This window comes from Nansenia antarctica (assembly GCF_963989245.1).
Source record: "Nansenia antarctica genome assembly, chromosome: 4".
Classification (NCBI taxonomy): Eukaryota; Metazoa; Chordata; class Actinopteri; order Argentiniformes; family Microstomatidae; genus Nansenia; species Nansenia antarctica.
In genome coordinates, this window is record NC_137689.1 from 69,617,184 (window position 1) to 69,635,475 (window position 18,292).

General features: G+C 48.1%; 3 protein-coding genes across 5 annotated transcripts; 2 read left to right on the plus strand and 1 right to left on the minus strand.

Annotated features, from left to right (window-relative positions):
* Nucleotides 1-4,137: 4,137 nt before the first annotated feature.
* On the plus strand, nt 4,138-6,272 carry LOC308155359 (alpha-ketoglutarate dehydrogenase component 4-like). The gene is made up of 4 exons (XM_080528671.1): nt 4,138-4,178; nt 4,485-4,548; nt 5,052-5,245; nt 5,538-6,272. The coding sequence occupies exons 1-4, from the start codon at nt 4,152-4,154 to the stop codon at nt 5,553-5,555; spliced, it is 303 nt and encodes a 100-aa protein (XP_080384797.1). The 5' UTR covers nt 4,138-4,151; the 3' UTR covers nt 5,556-6,272.
* Nucleotides 6,273-6,795: 523 nt separating this feature from the next.
* pdxp (pyridoxal (pyridoxine, vitamin B6) phosphatase) lies at nt 6,796-11,988 on the minus strand. The gene is made up of 2 exons (XM_080528596.1): nt 11,349-11,988; nt 6,796-9,087 (listed from the first exon to the last, which is right to left on the minus strand). The coding sequence occupies exons 1-2, from the start codon at nt 11,983-11,985 to the stop codon at nt 8,720-8,722; spliced, it is 1,005 nt and encodes a 334-aa protein (XP_080384722.1). The 5' UTR covers nt 11,986-11,988; the 3' UTR covers nt 6,796-8,719.
* An 88-nt stretch (nt 11,989-12,076) lies between these two features.
* Nucleotides 12,077-18,292, plus strand: setd9 (SET domain containing 9). Of its 3 annotated transcripts, none has more exons than XM_080528597.1 (8): nt 12,077-12,199; nt 12,752-12,937; nt 13,336-13,541; nt 13,962-14,099; nt 14,549-14,672; nt 14,792-14,907; nt 15,331-15,436; nt 15,947-18,292. In XM_080528597.1, exons 2-8 carry the CDS (start codon nt 12,840-12,842, stop codon nt 16,032-16,034), a joined length of 876 nt encoding a protein of 291 aa, XP_080384723.1. In that variant the 5' UTR covers nt 12,077-12,199; nt 12,752-12,839; the 3' UTR covers nt 16,035-18,292. The 3 variants fall into 3 exon arrangements, with proteins under 3 accessions (XP_080384723.1, XP_080384725.1, XP_080384724.1); XM_080528599.1 differs by lacking the exon at nt 12,077-12,199 and having other exon boundaries at nt 12,436-12,937; nt 15,947-16,059; nt 17,232-18,292; XM_080528598.1 differs by lacking the exon at nt 12,077-12,199 and adding an exon at nt 12,440-12,462 and having other exon boundaries at nt 12,775-12,937.

Genomic DNA, 18,292 nt, shown 5'->3' on the forward strand with positions numbered 1-18,292 from the left:
TGCCTTGAGATTTTATCGACTTTTGAAGGGTGCCGTGACTGAAAAAAGGTTGAGAAACGCTGCGCTAGAGAACGTTCAATTTCAACGTTTAAAGTAAAGGGGTCATGCCAGCATTAATGTATTGATTCAAAGGCATGATTTGCCAGATTCTCTCATGATTGTTTTCATTTTGAGTTATTTAATTTGAAATGATAATCAATATTCACAATTGATTAGTTGTATATATAATATTATTTTAGTAAATAGTAAAAGGTATAATCATTTATTTAATTTTACATTCGAACATAAATATATACAGCATTTTATAATATGCAAGTGTTATGGATTTTATTTTTCAAGTGTTATGGATGATATTTTCAAGGGTTTATTGTTTCAGAAGTGTGACATCACACATGTTCATCTTTTACTGTCAGTCTCTGTCTCTGTCTTCGACTCTCTCGTTGTCATGACGTTGTAGGTGGGCGGGAACTAGAGGAGGCTGGTGGAGGTAGAAATCGGAGGACGGGGCTCATTATAATGCATGGAACAGAATGAGGAACGGTACCAGACTTGATACCATTCCCTACTCCGTTCCCTGAATTACAATGAGCCCCGTCCTCCGATTTTTCTACCTCCACCAGCCTCCCCTGGCTGGAACACTATCAGTCATAGAAGTGATCGAACTCGTCGTCAGACCCCGGGTCCTCTGTCTTTCTGTCCGCGTCCTCTTCCCCTTCCTCAGACAGACTGTCCAACTGTCCACTTGGAGCTGGAAAACACATAGCATTAGATTAGATTAGATCCGATTCGATTCGATTCGATTCAACTTTATTGTCATCACACAGTCCAAGTACTATACAACGAAATGCAGATAACATGCATTAACAATGCAGCATGCATGCATGAAAGAATTACTCTAGGGCGGCTATCAATTTATCCATGTTATTAATATGCTAAGCTAACGTCATCTGGTGACAGAAGTGACCTAACCGTTGGGTTCAACTGCTGTGACTTTCTGTTCTTCTTCCTTCCTACAAAAACAAACAGAAGAGAAATGACAGAAATGAGAGAAGTGAAACTGAACGGTAACTCAACCTCAGAGGCAGTGACGACTTCAGAGGAACCGACCGAACGAAAATGGACTGCACTTATATAGCGCTTTTATCCAAAGCGCTTTACAACGGCCTCTCATTCACACATTCACACACCAATGGCGGCAAGCTACCATGCAAGGCGCCGGCCCGCTCACTGGGAGCAATTTGGGGTTCAGTGACTTGCCCAAGGACACTTCGACATGTGGCCAACCGGGGCTCGAACCGCCGATCTGCCAACCTTGTGATCATTAGATGGCGGCTCTACCTCCTGCGCCACAGCCACCCCACCAACGACTCACCGTTCCTTCTGTGAGTCTGATCGTGGAGCGAGGAGACTTTCAATATCGTCCCCATCATCATCATCATTGTCATCATCATCATCTTTGTCTTCAGGAGAGAGATGCGCAGACAATGGATAACCCTTCACAGCGTCACCATCTTCATCATAGTCACCACCATCATCATCTTCATCAAGAGCCTCCTCCTCCTTTTTGTCCGCCGGGCTGAGCCTTTTGACTTTGATGGACCTGAGAACCATGACATAACAGTCAGTGACCATCATCATCATCACCACCATCATCATCACCATCATCATCACCACCACCATCATCATCACCATCATCATCATCACCACCATCATCATCACCATCACCATCATCATCACCATCATCATCATCACCATCATCATCATATGAGTGAGTACCTCGGCTCCTGTGGTGAAATGATGCAGTTGTCGTCATCAAAATCTTCCTCCTCTTCCTCACCCTCTTCCTCCCCTACCGACCCTTCCTCATCCACCTCTCTCTCATCCCCACCTTCTCAAGCTCCTTCTTCTTCTTCTTCTTCTCCTTCTCCACTACCCACAACATCATCTTCCATCTCTCCTTCCTGGGAAATGTCCGAACCCTCCCTCTCTTCTTCCATCTCTCTATCAGTCCCCGCCCATTGGCAATGGACCCTCCAGGCCCTGGAGTCCAGGGGAACTGAGAGAGAGAGAAAGAGAGAGAGAGGGAATGAGAGAGAGAGAGAGAGAGAAAGAGAGAAAGAGAGAGAGAGAGACAAAGAGACAGAGAGAGAGAGAGAGAAAAAGAGAGAGAGACAGAGAGAAAGAAAGAGAGAATAGGTTCAGTCACCCTGTTGTTCAACTGACATACAGTACAGTGCCTTTGGAAAGTATTCAGACCCATTCACTTTTTTGGGGTCTTTATGGGGGTATTGTGTGTGATTGATTGATGGCATTGCAATTCTTTAATTTAATCCATTTAAATCCATGAAACATTAAATATGTTTCGAGGGCATTTCCGGCCCAGTAGGACAGAGACAGCAGAGACCGACAGGAAGGCTGGGCGAGGGAGAGGAGGGACGACATGCAGGACAGGTCCACGGCCGGGACGGAACCAGGGGCCCAGCGACCACGGGGCAGGTGGCAGGGGGACCCAGGCCAGCCAGGGACCCCGAACCACCCAGGTGACCCCCACATCCGCTTTAAACTGAGTCTATAAGACAACGAAATAAAATAAAAAGTGAAGGGGTCTGAATACTTTCCAAAGGCATGTAATGTGTGTGCGCGCGTGTGTCTGTGCGTGTGTGTGTGTGTGTGTGTGTGTGTGTGTGTGTGTGTGTGTGTGCATGAGAACTGTGCATCCTACACACCTCGGGGAAGTAGTTCCCTTTTTGTCTGTAGATCTCTCTTCTTCTCCTCTTCCTCCCTTCTTCTTCTTCTTCTCCTCCTTCCTCCTCCTCTCTTCACAGGCTCGGCTGGAGGCCCGGCTACTCTCACTGCTCTCCCCGTGACCACCGGACAGACGCACTGCACACACACACACACACACACACACACACACACATACACACACACACACACACACACACACACAAGCAGACACACACACACACACATGCACGCACACAAGCAGACACACATGCATGCACGCACACACACACAAACACACACACACATACACACACACACACACAAACACACACACACAAAACACAGGTTTGGGATCAAGTTAAGTTCAATAGACATATTATTATATAGTATTGAGTGCTGTAGCTCATCGCTCTAGCCAGGGTGCAGTATAGTCCAGGCAGGCTGTACTAGGCTAGAGTTATCTAGGGTTATCTAGGTTTATCTAGGGTCATCTAGGGTTATCTAGAGTTATCTAGGGTTATCTAGGGTTAACTAGAGTTATCTAGAGTTATCTAGGGTTATCTAGGGTTAACTAGAGTTATCTAGAGTTATCTAGAGTTATCTAGAGTTATCTAGGGTTATCTAGGGTTAACTAGAGTTATCTAGAGTTATCTAGGGTTATCTAGGGTTAACTAGAGTTATCTAGAGTTATCTAGAGTTATCTAGAGTTATCTAGAGTTAACTAGAGTTATCTAGGGTTATCTAGGGTTATCTAGAGTTATCTAGAGTTATCTAGGGTTATCTAGGGTTAACTAGAGTTATCTAGGGTTAACTAGAGTTATCTAGGGTTATCTAGGGTTAACTAGAGTTATCTAGGGTTATCTAGGGTTAACTAGAGTTATCTAGGGTTATCTAGGGTTATCTAGGGTTATCTAGAGTTATCTAGGGTTATCTAGGGTTACCTGAAGCTGTGGTCCTCACCTGGCTTGGTGTCCAGCTCACGGGACTGATCCCTGCACCTCTTGTCTCTCTGCCTCCGCCCCACACTGCTCTCCTCCCCAGGACTGGCCTCCTCCCTTCCCCCCTCCTCACCCTCCACACCCGCCTCACCCCCCACGCCCTGGGGTCAAGCAGGGAGGGGCCGGGGGTCATGAGGGGCTGGGGGGCTGACTTGAGCCCTAGGAGGGAGGCCAGCCACCCCCCCCACCAACCCCCACAGGACATGGGGGGCTCTGTCTGGGGGGTGGCCAGACAGATTTCTCACTTTGAATGACAAGCATGAGAAAAAGGTGTGTCTGAATGGTGTGACGAATCAGAATTCAGCCAAGCATTTGAATGTCAGTGAAATGAATCCTTGGTTGCATACCGCCACCTAGCGGTGCACTAGGCATCTCCTCAAACCCGGAAGAAAATAATGAAGGTCATCACCGATCAAAGGAAGAAAGATGGCAGCAGCTGGTCGAGCTGTGCAGGTAAACAACATTTAGCTATACAAACCTGTACTGTATTTCCCCTAAAGTTGTCATGTTTAGCTTACGGTATATACGGGGGTATATGGTGTTATTAACCATATCGGCTACTTTTTCGGCCGTATCGTTTTGGAACGCTGTGCGTAAAAGTGCCTGTCCGAATGTTCCTGTCAGAATGTTCCTGTCCGAATGTTCGGAGGACTTGACCAACTCATTTATAGCTCGTCCGTCCAGCATTATAAAATAGTTGACATCATTTCATCGGAACGGGAGAAGTTGATCACTGTGTTTTGGTTCTTTAACCCACAGGTTGTCCGCCTTCATGCGCCCCTTATAAAGTTTCCCAATCGCCTTGGTGCTCCGATACCGAATGGTAAGTAGTCTTGTACTTGAGAATCCACGGTGGCTGTGCTGCTTACAGCCCAAGCCGATAGGAATATGACGGGAAATGTACATAGTATTGTCACCAACCCAGATCCTTCAGAATCACTTGTTATGTGCAGGCTTGATGTTCGAGCCCCAAAAAGTAACATGCCTGTTTCTGCTAAAGCCCTCATCAAAACCAGTATCTTAATCAGGTGTGTAGGGTTGGGCTGGAACAGAAGCCTGCACCTTCACCTTTCTATGACCAGGGTTATTATATAATAATAATTATAATAATATGATATGCCATTTAGTTGAAGCTTTTATCCAAAGCGACTTACATTGCAGTGAGTGCATACATTTTTCAGTATATACGGTCCCAACGGGAATCAAACCCCCCAACCTAAGTGTTGTTAGTGCCATGCTCTACCAGCTGAGCCACAGAGGACCATTGACCCCTGGTGTAGATCATTGACAGATGACACTGTGAACTTCTATCTATAACATATCCAGTTCAAGAGGTGCTGCAAATGGGAGTAGCCGCAGCCCAGCACTCCAGTGGCACGCACAGTTCATCACCTTTGACCTCTGCACCTCCGCCCCTGAGTCGCCTCCCGGGAAACCCCGACACTGCTGCTACCGCCAGAGAGCTCCCCCAGAGGTACCGCAGGAGGATGGTCACCACAGAAGAAATGGAGTACATCCAGGTAGGACTAAAATGTGTGTGTGTGTGTGTGTGTGTGTGTGTGTGTGTGTGTGTGTGTGTGTCAGAGTGAAGGAAGAGAGGAATGAAGGATGTATTCCAGGGGAGGATGGCGGAGGTAGAAATCGGAGGACGGGCTCATTGTAATGCATGTAACGGAATAGCTTTTCCATCCATTACAATGAGCCCGTCCTCCGATTTCTTCCTCTACCAGCCTCCGCTGGAATACATCCTTCATTCCTCTCTTCCTTCATCTATTCAAACAATGCCCATGACTCTTCTCTCTTGTGTTTCAGCGTGGAGGACCTGAATAACAAAGGGACATCTTAAATGACGACAATCTGCCAAAACCATTCTTTTAGACTATAATAAGTTGTTGAAATGTCTTCTCCTGAGATACCGTTATAAAACGCACAAAGATTTTCATCAGAGGAATATAAAATTCCTGACTCTCATATTGTACTGTATAACCTGCTGGCTTATAAGCACAAAAATGTATATTTTTATGTTTAAGCGGTGCTTTCCTTTTACTCAAAAGCTTATGTAAAGAGTATGTAACGTTTATTTCAGTGTATGGGTTTATTCATGTTCATGTCTGAAGGATTTAAACGGGTTTTAACCGCAGAGTTCTAGCCAAACATGAAACATGGTCACTATTGTGATATGTGACAGCAGCTGGTGAAACCAGGAACAAGTCGGCAACAATCAAATTGGTCTTGGACTTTTATTCAGAAAAATTTAAATACATTTCAAAATCAATCACACACACGGTATTCAAGCCAAAATATTGCACTGCAATGGATTCAGTGAGTAATCCCCAATACTACCTAGTTCACTATGACACTATGTTACATTGTTAGCATGTTTTTTTGTTGTTGCATTTTTCAGAATAAAAGTCCAACCAGCTGCTGTCACATATGGTTGGTCTGTGATGAGAACAGAGAGCTAAAAGGAGTGCCTTTGTAGGGAAGGACAGAATGTAGACATGGTTTGTCAGAGTTTCTTCTGTGATAAAAAAAAAACTTCATATTATGCCTATTAAAGCTATTTAAATACTGCACTCTGTGTCTTATGAAGCCCGTAGTACCTACCTTGTGAATGGACTGCACTTGTGTAGCGCCTTATTCCAAAGCACTTAACAATGGCCTCTCATTCACCCATTCACACACATACACATCCAGACACCAATGGCGGCAAGCTACCATGCAAGACGCCAGCCCGCTCATTGGGAGCAATTTGGGGTTCAGTATCTTGCCCAAGGACACCTCGACACGTGGCCAGCCGGGGATCGAACCGCAAACCTTGCGATCATTAGACACCTGAGCCACAGCCACCTGAACTTGGATAGGGGGAGGCTATTGGAGGATTGGCTTTTTGTAATGCATGGAATGGTATCAGTGTGTTTGCCTTGACTAGATATCAACGTCATTATGTTGCCTGTATATTGAGGAAACCGTAGGTATGTTTTGGCCAGGCGGGGTATGCTTTATCATAACATGTTATATGTTGCCGTATAGAGAGAGAAAAAGAAGAAATAGAAATTACTGAAACTGATACAAAGCAAGAGTTTTAATTACAAAACCAAAAGCAGATCAGCACTACATAGAGTTATGTACAATTCAAACCCAATTCACGATATGCATATGCATAATGTCTATTTGTAAGGTCACACAAAACAGTTTGGCATTCCATTGAATTAGGTACTTCATCCACAGTATGAAAAGTAGTTTTTCGAGTCTTTAAAAGAACATTTTCAGTACAATCTCTAGCTAAATAAAAGGACGGTGATCAAAAATGTTTTATCATCAAACAATAATCATAATCAATTATGCATATACTTTTTCAACAGTACAGTAAGTTGAGCTGACTGAAATCCACACAACCTATTCTTCAGCAGCTTCATGACACTGCAGAGAAAATACACAAGCATTTAAGTGGATAAACAATGAATTTCCAGTTCCCAAAATATACCTTTTAGCTAACATCCGTGCAACCTTTGAACATTCCATGAAGGCATTATTAAGAAGTGTAACAATGTCCTTTTTGACTTTCAAATATTAACTGTACATCATGTTCTCACTGCAAATCTTCTCCATTGTTTGAGCTAAACACCGTAATCTTCCTCCAAGTACCAGAGCTACTTATTTCCACAGTAGCTGGTGCTCCCTATGGAGACACTGGGTTGAGGGCTTAATGCTTATCAACGATAATTAGATATACCCACATACGCTTTTCATTGTTGGAAATGATCACACACTTTTGCCATCAAGTTCTCTTCTGTGTAAGTTCAGATATTGAGCAAAACCTCCTTGACAAGAAATTAACCTATTATCCCTCGTCAGACGGTCTTCTGGTAAAGTCAAGGGTTAAGAACAAAGATTAGAGCTTCTAACGGGGGAGGCTGGTGGAAGTAAAAATCGGGAGAGGACGGGCTCATTGTAATTCAGGCAATTGAAAAGGATTAGTATCAAACACGTATTTGACAACATTCCTTATTCCATTCCATGCGTTACAATGAGCCCGTCCTCTGGTTTCTACCTCCACCAGCCTCCCCTGATTTGTAGGTGAGGCGGGTGTAGGCTATTGACAAAACGTTGTACTTCGGATGCAATATAGCTACTTCTAGCAATAGGCTTATAACATCAACATCAAACCCCGTTCTTCAGCCCAATTCCCACATATCCACACCCATATGTAATAAGGACATGGCTGCTATTACTGCATTCTTCACTAACACAACAGGTGGAGGAACACATTATCTAAATGTTTAGCCTTTTGACAGTGAGACGGTTCAGTCCGTTCAGAACACAACACCAGCCCGTTGACAAGTCAGTGTGGGACAGAGAGGGCCTTCTGGTGACTGGCTTTGGCAGAGTTGTCAGTCTGTCCGTTTCAACACTCGGGTCGTACCCGAGAAAACCCACAGCTTGTCTTAATAGGCTTTTAAGACGGCGATTGTCTGTGACAAACTAAGAACTTAGAACTTAGAACCAAGAACATCTGAGAATGCACCGGAAACCTCCCCCGACGAACTAGGAACTAAAACCAGATAGACTCACACACTGTTATTGGTCTAAGTTGGGGGGGGAGAGGGGGGAGGGGGGGGGGGCTCATGCCACCATCCATAAAGCCTTCAGAAATGCTACATAGTGTGTCATTACTACCACTTGCCATAAGCATGCAGAGACATTGCCAAACTGTTTATTATGCTACATACAGAACAGGATTTCATTCCATGCTTCATGTTAACTCGTTATCCCTTGCGTGCAAAGCTGAGCATGCTTATGGCAAGCACTACGACGCATCGCAGGGACTTTGCGAAGCCTTTACGAATGACTGCATAACACCCCCCATACAGTAAAGTACAGTAAAGTGATCTAACATCCCCTCTCTGACAGCTCCAGGTCTCTAAGCACAGGCAGGCACAGCATCAGTAGTACAGCGTTACAACTCTCTTCCCCCGGAGTGTTCTCTGTCCTCAGCCCTCCTCCTCCCTCTCTTCCTTCTCCTCCTTCTCCTTCTCCTCCTCGTACGCTACGATGAAGTCAGCGATGGTCTCCACCACGTAGTCGGGAACCATCTCCTTCACGTCCGGGTCGTGGCTTTCCTGGTACCCCTGCGCCTCCTCCATGGTGGACACCCCGGTCAGGGTGAGCATGGTGTCCAGGCCACACTTGGCCCCGAACAGGATGTCTGTCTCCAGCCGGTCCCCGACCATCAGGGACTGGGCCGGGTCCAGGCCGAACTGGCTGGCCATGCACTCGAACATGAAGCGGCTGGGCTTACCGATCACTGTGGCCTTCCTGCTGCTCGCCGTCTCCACAGCAGCCGTCAGGCTTCCCGAACCTGGGGGGGAGGGGAGGGGAGGGGAGGGGAGGGGAGGGGAGGGGAGGGGAGGGAGGGGAGGAGAGGGGAGGGGAGGAGAGGGGAGGGGAGGGGAGGGGGGGGGAGGGAAGGGGAGGGGAGGGGAGGGGAGGGGAGGGGAAAGAGGGGAGGGGAGGGGAGGGAGGGAGGGGAGGGGAAAGAAGGGAGGGAGGGGAGGGGAGGGGAGGGAGGGAGGGGAGGGGAGGGGAGGGGAGGGGGGGGGAGGGGAGGGGAGGGGGGAGGGGAGGGGAGGGGAAAGAAGGGAGGGGAGGGGAGGGGAGGGGAGGGGAGGGGGGGGAGGGGGGAGGGGAGGGGAAAGAAGGGAGGGGAGGGGAGGGGAGGGGAGGGGAGGGGGGGGGAGGGGAGGGGAGGGGGGAGGGGAGGGGAGGGGAGGGGAGGGGGGAGGGGAGGGGAGGGGGGAGGGGAGGGGAGGGGAGGGGAGGGGAGGGGAAAGAAGGGAGGGAGGGAGGGAGGGGAAAGAGGGGAGGGAGGGAGGGGAGGGGAGGGGAGGGGAGGGGAGGGGAGGGGAGGGGAAAGAAGGGAGGGAGGGGAGGGGAGGGGAAGGGAGGGGAGGGGAGGGGAGGGGAGGGGAGGGGAGGGGAGGGGAGGGGAGGGGGGAGGGGAGGGGAGGGGAGGGGAAAGGGGGGAGGGAGGGGAGGGGAGGGGAGGGGAGGGGAGGGGAGGGGAGGGGATGGGAGGGGAGGGGAGGGGAGGGGAGGGGAGGGGAGGGGGGAGGGGAGGGGAGGGGAGGGGAGGGGAGGGGAGGGGAGGGGAGGGGAGGGGAAAGAGGGGAGGGGAGGGGAGGGGAGGGGAGGGGAAGGGAGGGGAGGGGAAAGAAGGGAGGGGGAGGGGAGGGGAGGGGAAGGGAGGGGAGGGGGAGGGGAGGGGAGGGGAGGGGAGGGGAGGGGAGGGGAGGGGAGGGGAGGGGAGGGGAGGGGAAAGAAGGGAGGGAGGGGAGGGGAGGGAGGGGAGGGGAGGGGAGGGGAAAGAGGGGAGGGAGGGAGGGAGGGGAAAGAAGGGAGGGGAGGGGAGGGGAGGGAGGGAGGGGGAGGGGAGGGGAGGGGAGGGGAAAGAAGGGGGGAGGGGAGGGGAGGGGAGGGGAGGGGGAGGGGAGGGGGAGGGGAGGGGAGGGGAGGGAGGGAGGGAGGGGAGGGGAGGGGAGGGGAGGGGAGGGGAGGGGAGGGGAGGGGAAAGAAGGGAGGGGAGGGGAGGGGGGGGGAGGGGAGGGGAGGGGAGGGGAGGGGAGGGGAAAGAAGGGAGGGAGGGGAGGGGAGGGGAGGGGAGGGGAAAGAAGGGAGGGAGGGAGGGAGGTGAGAGGAGTGCAGGACGGTCGGGAGGGCAGACAATGACTTTTTTTTTCTTTTTTTAGAAGAACAACGATGTCATAGCCTGTATATATACTGTACGAGGTGTATGTAGAAGCTTGCTAACCGTATTGTTTTCAACTACGCTTTTCAATGTTGAACAACATACAGTAGACACACACAGTGGCTAGTGTGTATTGAATGCCAGGTACAACACAACACAAATCACAACAGTGTCACTATTCCATAGAGAGCATTCAGACTCATTCTATAGCTCGCCAAGCTGTACATGTGTCCAGCAAGCAGTACACTGAGGGCAGCTGACCCCACACTTTCCTCTGGAACAAAACTATTGTTCTGACAACATGTGTGCAGTGCAGCCGAGTGCATCATCATAACAAGTTTAGATCATAAGCTAAAGCTAGCCTCATTGCTGGTGCTTCCATAATACCATGTCCCACTGTTAGTACTATTGATTCTAAGCCGATTGTGTGGATTGTATTGTTATTTCTCTTAGATTTTATTCTTATCCTTGTATTTCACTGCATTGCTGAGAGGTACAATAGCTCGACAAAAGCATGTCACTGTGCTGTTTACTGAAGTATCCTAACTGTGCACATGACTGATCAACTTTGATTTGATGAGTATAGGAACATGGAACAGGCATGTAGCCTAACTCATCTGTGGCTCAGTTGTTAGAGCATGGCACTGCCACAACGTTTAGGTTGTGGGTTCGATTCCCGCTGGGACCATATATACTGACAAATGTATACTACACTCACTGCAATGTAAAATCGCTTCTTTGGATAAAAGCATCGGCTTAAATGGCAGAGATATACAGTAAGTGGCTGGAGCGGAGTGGCCAGATGTTGACCACCACAGTCAGTTACCTACTAATCAACTCAACCAGTCAGGCTGGGAGGGGAGGGACACACCCACCTGGCGTTATCCTGCCGCCTTTCAGCGGGTGCCAAGGGTCGGGGTCGGTGGCCAGGAACAGGCACTCCGTGTTCTGGAGGTAGCAGCAGGCTTTGGACAGTTTGATAAAGTTGAATTTCTCGTCGTATCCCACCAGCACTGCCCTGACGTCGGGGTCCAACGGATAGTCATACATTGTCCCCGTCTGTGCTGCGCCGCCGTCCTCCTCCTCCTCCTCTACGATGGAGACCCCCGCCTCCTGCAGCTCCCTGACGACCCCCTGGCAGCCGATCACGTACACCTTGCCGCCCCCCCCCTGCAGCTGCCCCACCTGGGCCACGTCGCGCAGGTACGCCGCGGAGCAGTACGCCGAGCTGAAGATCTCCTCCTCGCGCACGTCCGTGAAGCCCAGGCGGGTGAACTTGGTCACGTAGTTGGCCCGGGGCCTGGTGCAGTTGTTGGTGACGAAGAAGACCCTCTTCCCCTGGCGTTTGAGCAGGGTCACCACCTCCGGCGCGCCCGGCACCGGCGTCTCCCCGTTCCAGATGACCCCGTCGCAGTCGAAGAGGACGTTGCGCTTGGAGTCGAGCAGCTCGCGGATCTGGGACCCCCGGATCTTGTGACAGCCGCCCCCCACTACCGCCCTCCCTGCTGCCATTCTGGACGATCGATGCGTCGGGAGAAAAGAACACAAGCTCGCCTATAAGCTGTCAGGAACAAGCTACTGGTTAGGTTAGGTTACTCGAATGAAACGGATGAACAACGGAGCTCTCGGATTTCTATCTTTCTATCACCTCCGTTGAGCTGCACAATATCGACAGATGAATACCGTGTCAAACAATGAGACCGAATCCTCGCCTGTGATTGGGTGTGTGAGTCCCTCAATCCTTCCATCTTCCGCAGTGGTCGCAAAGGGGGGGGGGGCGGGGGGCGGGTACAAAGTTGACTGCCACTGATTCTATTCATTTCATTGGCCCTGGCGTTTCAGACCCGCCCCCTAACCCCACCGAATTATATTAGACAGTAGATGATTATATTATGTTTCGCAACATTAGTTACAGAGTTACAAAATTGCACTTGTGACCGCAATATCATGGCAGTAAAACACTAAACCTTGTCCGTTTGTTTCAGCTAGGTAGACTAGGTGTTTTGTTTTTACGTTTTTAACTCATATAACTTCAAGGTCATGATTGGACAATGAGAAAATAAGATTACACAATTTCTAATGGGATTGAGGGTCTTCAGCATGCAGTATAGTATGGTAGCTGTGGACCACAGCTTGTAAAACCAATGGTTACATTTGTCTATACTATTTTTAATAATGGAGATGATATGATGATAAGATGTTTCAGTTAACTTCATAACCAATTCGACTGTATTGAACTTGTACTGTATTTGTTTTTTTGTTCTGTTTGATACCGAAGACTTTTCTCCTACCTGCCGACAGGGGGCGATAACAACATAACCGGTCAGTTTGGGGGAGAGAAACATGTCAGCCCCCATGTCCAGATCATGTTTAGAACTGTACTGAAAACATTAGAACAGAAATGGAAGTCGTACAGACATAGATTTGTCCCGTGGATTGCATTCAACCTCCGCAAAAATGAAAGGTAATGCCTGCATTCGTGTCGTTTTCATGTGTAGCCTACAATGTTTTGTAAAAGTTTTAGAATGCAAGGGGAATTGTGTATTTCAGGTGGGTAGCCATAGCAATAACTGAGGTGTGTCTCTATATCTTATCCCTCCGTGACGTTAGAATTATAAGGTTCCATCTCCATTTTTGTCACAATTGAGTTTTTTTTACATAATCTGATCCATTAGGTGTTTATTAACGCCTGTGTGGTGTTATTTTTAAAATGTTTATATTTTTGAGTTAGTAATTAATAAAATACAAAGGTTCCATCTCACAAAACATAATGGAATGTAAAAACTTTGCGCTCAATATCTCTGAACTACCCTAAACGGAGATAGAACCTTATCATTCTAAGCTCCCTCCTCCTCTCTTCAGAACTCTTCGCCAGGTGACAGATCGCTCCCAGGACAAGCTGGTCCCAGATGAGGAGGTGTGGGACACGTTGCTGCGCCTGTTCAGGGCGCTGCTCAGGAACGACCTGGCGCGACAGGGAGAGGTGCTGAGACTGCTGCCCGGCTCCATACAGAGCTGCTACCTCGGGACGGAGAGACACACAGAGCGCTCTGAGGCGTCAGAGAGAGGTTGGTCCTCCTGGTTCCAAGAATACTCCCACCCCACACACACACACACACACACACACACACAATTCCTCTTGTCCTTCTTCCTCACCTCCTTCTTATTAAAAGTCATTGAAGGAGAGGGGGCATTGGAATTTTTGAGAAGCTTCTCCTCCAAGGTGTTTTGAAAATTAGGCAAGGAGAGAGGATGAGAGAGAGGAATCCAAAACAGAGTTTTTGATATTCAGACTGACTGACAATGCGCCCTTCCTCCCCTCCCCTCCTCGGTGAGATAAATGATCTGGCCGCCTGACACTGACTGGTTCGTTCAACCCAGCAGACTCCTGTATGACTTTGCTTTGTGTATATAACCCTCTCCACAGTAGGCCTACCGCCAAACTGTTATTTGTGTATTGATTGCATATCACCCTCCGTCCACGCCAGGGGAGGTGCTTGGCGCTATGCTGCAGACGGTTGGCTTCTGTGTCGAGCGGAGGCCCAGTTCCCTGCCCGACGCTGGGACAGGAGTCTTCATCACCAGAGGGGCCGTGCCTAAAGGGACAGTAGTGGCCATGTACCCAGGTACTGTACTGTAATAATAATAATTCATTGTATTTATATAGCGCTTTTCCGGGGTTCAAAGACACTGACAATATGGGAAAAACAGAAGACACAGAAACAACAAGCAACAGATAACATGAGCACATAGAACACAGAGTTAACGAACAGGCACAGGGAACAATTTACACAGCAATGTCCAGGGGGAGGGGGGTGGCAGGGTTAGGGGAGATGGTTAGGGGTAGGGAAGGTGTATGCATGGGAGAACAGGTAGGTTTTGAGGTCTGATTTAAAAGTGGAGAGTGAGAGTGAGGGTGAGTCTCTGGGGTTGAGGGAGAGAGTTCCAGGGACCGGGTGTTTGAGAGCAGGCGGGCCGCTGAGTTTTGAACCATCTGAAGTCTATGGAGGGAGCGGCAGGTGATGCCGGTGAGTAGAGAGTTGCTTCTGATGGCTGCATTTCGTTCCTCCTCCAGGTTCTGTCTACCAGGTCTATGAGCCCATTCTCTTCCAGTCCATAAGGAACCCTTTTGTGTTCAGGTGTATAGATGGTGTGTTGGTTGACGGCAACGACAGAGGCATCTCCAAGACGGTGTACAGGTTAGGGTTAGGGTTAGGAAATATGAATATTGTTATTAACAAAATGAATATTAAGAAGCCAGAATCATGTACTTGATTGTTATATATATAGATAGATGGAGTTTGAACATGTCTTCCAGGTCATGCAGTGGTAGAGACAGGATAGGTCCTTTCAGATTGAGTGACAGCACCTGGCTGACAGCCAATCCTGAGAACCCCCTGGCGGTGGGCCAATATGTCAACAACTGCTCAAACGGTATGTAACCCCCCCCCCCCCTCCCACTCCCCTCCATGATACCTGTCCCCCTCCCACCCCACACACACATATGCACACTCAAAACCTGTCACTCGTGGGACGCTTAGGTGGCGTAGCGGGTTAAGCGTTGACCATGTAACCGCAGGGTCCCCGGTTCGATTCCGGCCGGGGACATATCCTGCATGTCATCCCTCCTCTCTCTCACCCATCCTTCCTGTCTAAATCTCTACTATATCTGTCAATAAATAAATAAAAAGCTCAGACCACAACAACAACAACAACAACAAAATAAAGTGACAATTGAAGAATAGGCTAAAAATAATAGAGATACAAAAATGTTTAAATACAGATAGACCACTAGACATTCGGGACCTTATATACAGTAAGTAAGATTTAGCTAAACATGTTCTTGTGTCTTTCCAGAGAGGGCAGCTAACGTGTGTTACCAGGAGTATGACGTGCCTGAGGGGTTTCCCCTGGAGCTCCGCCAGTACCTCCCCAACGTCCACTACAGTCACGACGCACACAGGCAAGACCTGGGGGGTATTCCATCAACGTTGCTAAAGGAAAATCCAGGCTTATTTTTATAAGTTTCGTGAGACTTATAAAAAGAATTGTGCGATTTTATTTTTTTTAAAGCCTGGATTTTCCTTTCGCGATGTTGATGGAATACCCCACTGGGACATCATCATGTTGTAGCTTATTTATTTATTTTATTATACAACTGTCTTGTGTTAATGATGCTAACTGACTCTCACCATTGTCTTTCATCTCTCTCCTCCTCTCCTCTCCCCCTCTTCTCTCTTATTCCATTCCATCTCTCCTCCCTTCCCTTCTCCTCCCCCATTCCATCCTACATCTTCTCTCCTCTCCTCTCCTATTCCATCCCATCTCTCTCCTCTCCTTTCACTGCTCTCTTTTTCCTCTCCTGTCCTGTACTCATCTCCCCATCTCTCTGCTCTCCTCTCCTGTCTTCTCCACTCCTCCCTTCCCTTCTCCTCTCCTATCTATTCTACCTCATCTCTCTCCTCTCCTCCAGGCCTTTGCGATGTGTGGTCCTTGTGTCTCTCTGTGACATCATCTCAGGGGAGGAGCTCTTCTCCAACTACTACACCATCGTGCATTAGCCCACCTGTTGTCTCACCTGGCCAGGTTGACTCTAGACATGGGGCTCTATTTTATCTGTGTAAAAAAACACTGGCGGGGGTGGCTAGGTGCTGCGTCTGAAATATGTGTGCTATTTTCTAGACCCACATTTTGGAACAGATGGCCTGCTCATTGTTCTGACCACACCTCTTTTTGGGGGGGGGGGCAATCCCACTCATATTTTCCATTTTTATTGACAGATATAGTAGAGATTTAGACAGGAAGAATGGGTGAGAGAGAGAGGAGGGATGACATGCAGGATATGTCCCCGGCCGGAATCGAACCGGGGATCCTGCGGTTACATGGTCAATGCTAAACCCGCTACACCACGCCACCTAAGCCCCCCGACCACACCTCTTTTAATGCCACTCCACCCACCAGGTTGGGTTCTTGTTGTTTCCTCGCCAGTTGGGGCGGCCGTGGCTTAGGAGGTAGAGCCGGCGTCTAATGATCGCAAGGTCGGCGGTTCTGCGGTTCGATCCCCGGCTGGCCACGTGTCGAGGTATTCTTGGGCAAGACACTGAACCCCAAATTGCTCCCAATGAGCGGGCCGGCGCCTTGCATAGTAGCTTGCCGTCATTGGTGTGTGAGTGAATGTATGAATGAGAGGCCGTTGTAAAGTGCTTTGGAATAAGGTGCTATATAAGTGCAGTCCATTTACCATTTACCCACCTGTGTACAGACGAGACAGCGCACCAACGCTGTGGTCATTTCACCTGTTACCTCTGACAGAGATTGCCAATACACCTGTGTGCTGACTTATGTCCAATTTGTGCTGACTGAAAATACTAAGAGTAATACAAAGAGTAAGTGATGAGAGTAGGTCAAGTTTTGGAGCCACAACTAAACGGTTGGGTGGACCCAATAAACTACAGATATACTATGTATCACTGTAGGCCTACGGTGGACTTTTTAATGTATTATAGTCATGCACACATCAGAAAAAACGATGAAAATAGAAATAAACTGTACTTAAAACAGGAGAGAAGTACTACCGTTCATACTACTAGTAAAGTATTGTGTGCTTGATTCAGTGAAATGGTGTTTAATATACCGATATGATGTGAAAACCCTGCTGTAGGCCAGTAAGGCTCATCAGTCTATTTCCAGGTGTTTCCAAAAGACAGTGGTAGCATCCAAATAGTCTAATTCCTCACATCCTCTCTCCCTTCTCAAAGATCATTGGAGGAGAACATCTATGGGGAAGAACCTTGGATCTCCTCCAACATGTTTTAAGGAGGAATAGAGGAGAGTCTATTGGGTTAGGGTTACAAGCAAAACACAAGACCAGTTTCATAAGAACATTTCAGTTTATTTCTGCGTCTGTACATCCGGTATTGGACCGAAACATAACATACAAAATAGTCATCAACAAAAAAAAAAAAGAGAGAAAAGAAAATGTGTATGTATGTACAGTTTTATGAACAATAAACTTTGCTTTTGAATAATTATATTAAATCCTGTCTTGATTGTCTATCTTACACTATGAACTGTCAAAATTCTCAACTTCACTGTGGGTAACTATTTTTTTTTCTTCATCATTTGAACTGAAAAGTCAAATATTACAAAAGACAATCAGATTTCTTTACAGGTGGTAGGAGGGTTTCAAATGTACACATACTGTTTGCCGCCTGGAAGAAAATGGACTGGCCACTGTACTACCTAGATGACTCTTCAACCTTGTCCTTTAAGTACAGCCATGGGTACAAATAAATATTACTGCACCACAACACCTCTGAACTAAAGCTGAACAGGGTTCGATCCTCGGGAGGCATGTATGGAACCTACAGAACAGGACCCAAACAACTGAAACAAGTGTTTAGTTTTATGTATTTCTCTGAAAAACAATGTTTTCAGTATGCACCTTTCAAGGAAGTAGAGTACATTAAGGAGAACCAATCAGGTGTTATGAATAGACAGACTTGATCCTTGTGGGAGGGGGACACTCAAAAATAAACTATTTACCCTGCCAAACCCATCCTCAGTCCTTCTTAATCACACTTTACAGGATGCCAACCAACACAGCAACACACTCAAACCTCCAATCCTAAACAGGGCAGAACATCCTGTTTTCCAGCAGTTTATAGCACTAGCACCAGGGGAGGCTGTTGGGAGGCAGAAATCGGAAGGACGAACCCTTTGTAATGCGTGGAATGGAATCCAACTCATGCGTTTGATTTCATTGCATGAATTACAATGAGCCCGTCGTCCGATTTCTACCTCCACCAGCCTCCCCTGA

Excerpts from the sequence above, each read along its gene's own strand:
- pdxp (XM_080528596.1), bottom strand. The coding sequence starts at position 11,985 with ATGGCAGCAGGGAGGGCGGTAGTGGGGGGCGGCTGTCACAAGATCCGG. Across the intron at positions 9,088-11,348 it reads AGGCGGCAGGATAACGCCAG|GTTCGGGAAGCCTGACGGCT; the intron begins GTGGGTGTGTCC and ends CCTCCCCCCCAG.
- setd9 (XM_080528597.1), top strand. The coding sequence starts at position 12,840 with ATGTTTAGAACTGTACTGAAAACATTAGAACAGAAATGGAAGTCGTAC. Across the intron at positions 12,938-13,335 it reads AACCTCCGCAAAAATGAAAG|AACTCTTCGCCAGGTGACAG; the intron begins GTAATGCCTGCA and ends TCCTCTCTTCAG. Across the intron at positions 13,542-13,961 it reads CTCTGAGGCGTCAGAGAGAG|GGGAGGTGCTTGGCGCTATG; the intron begins GTTGGTCCTCCT and ends CGTCCACGCCAG.
- LOC308155359 (XM_080528671.1), top strand. The coding sequence starts at position 4,152 with ATGGCAGCAGCTGGTCGAGCTGTGCAG. Across the intron at positions 4,179-4,484 it reads CAGCTGGTCGAGCTGTGCAG|GTTGTCCGCCTTCATGCGCC; the intron begins GTAAACAACATT and ends TTTAACCCACAG. Across the intron at positions 4,549-5,051 it reads TGGTGCTCCGATACCGAATG|TTCAAGAGGTGCTGCAAATG; the intron begins GTAAGTAGTCTT and ends TAACATATCCAG.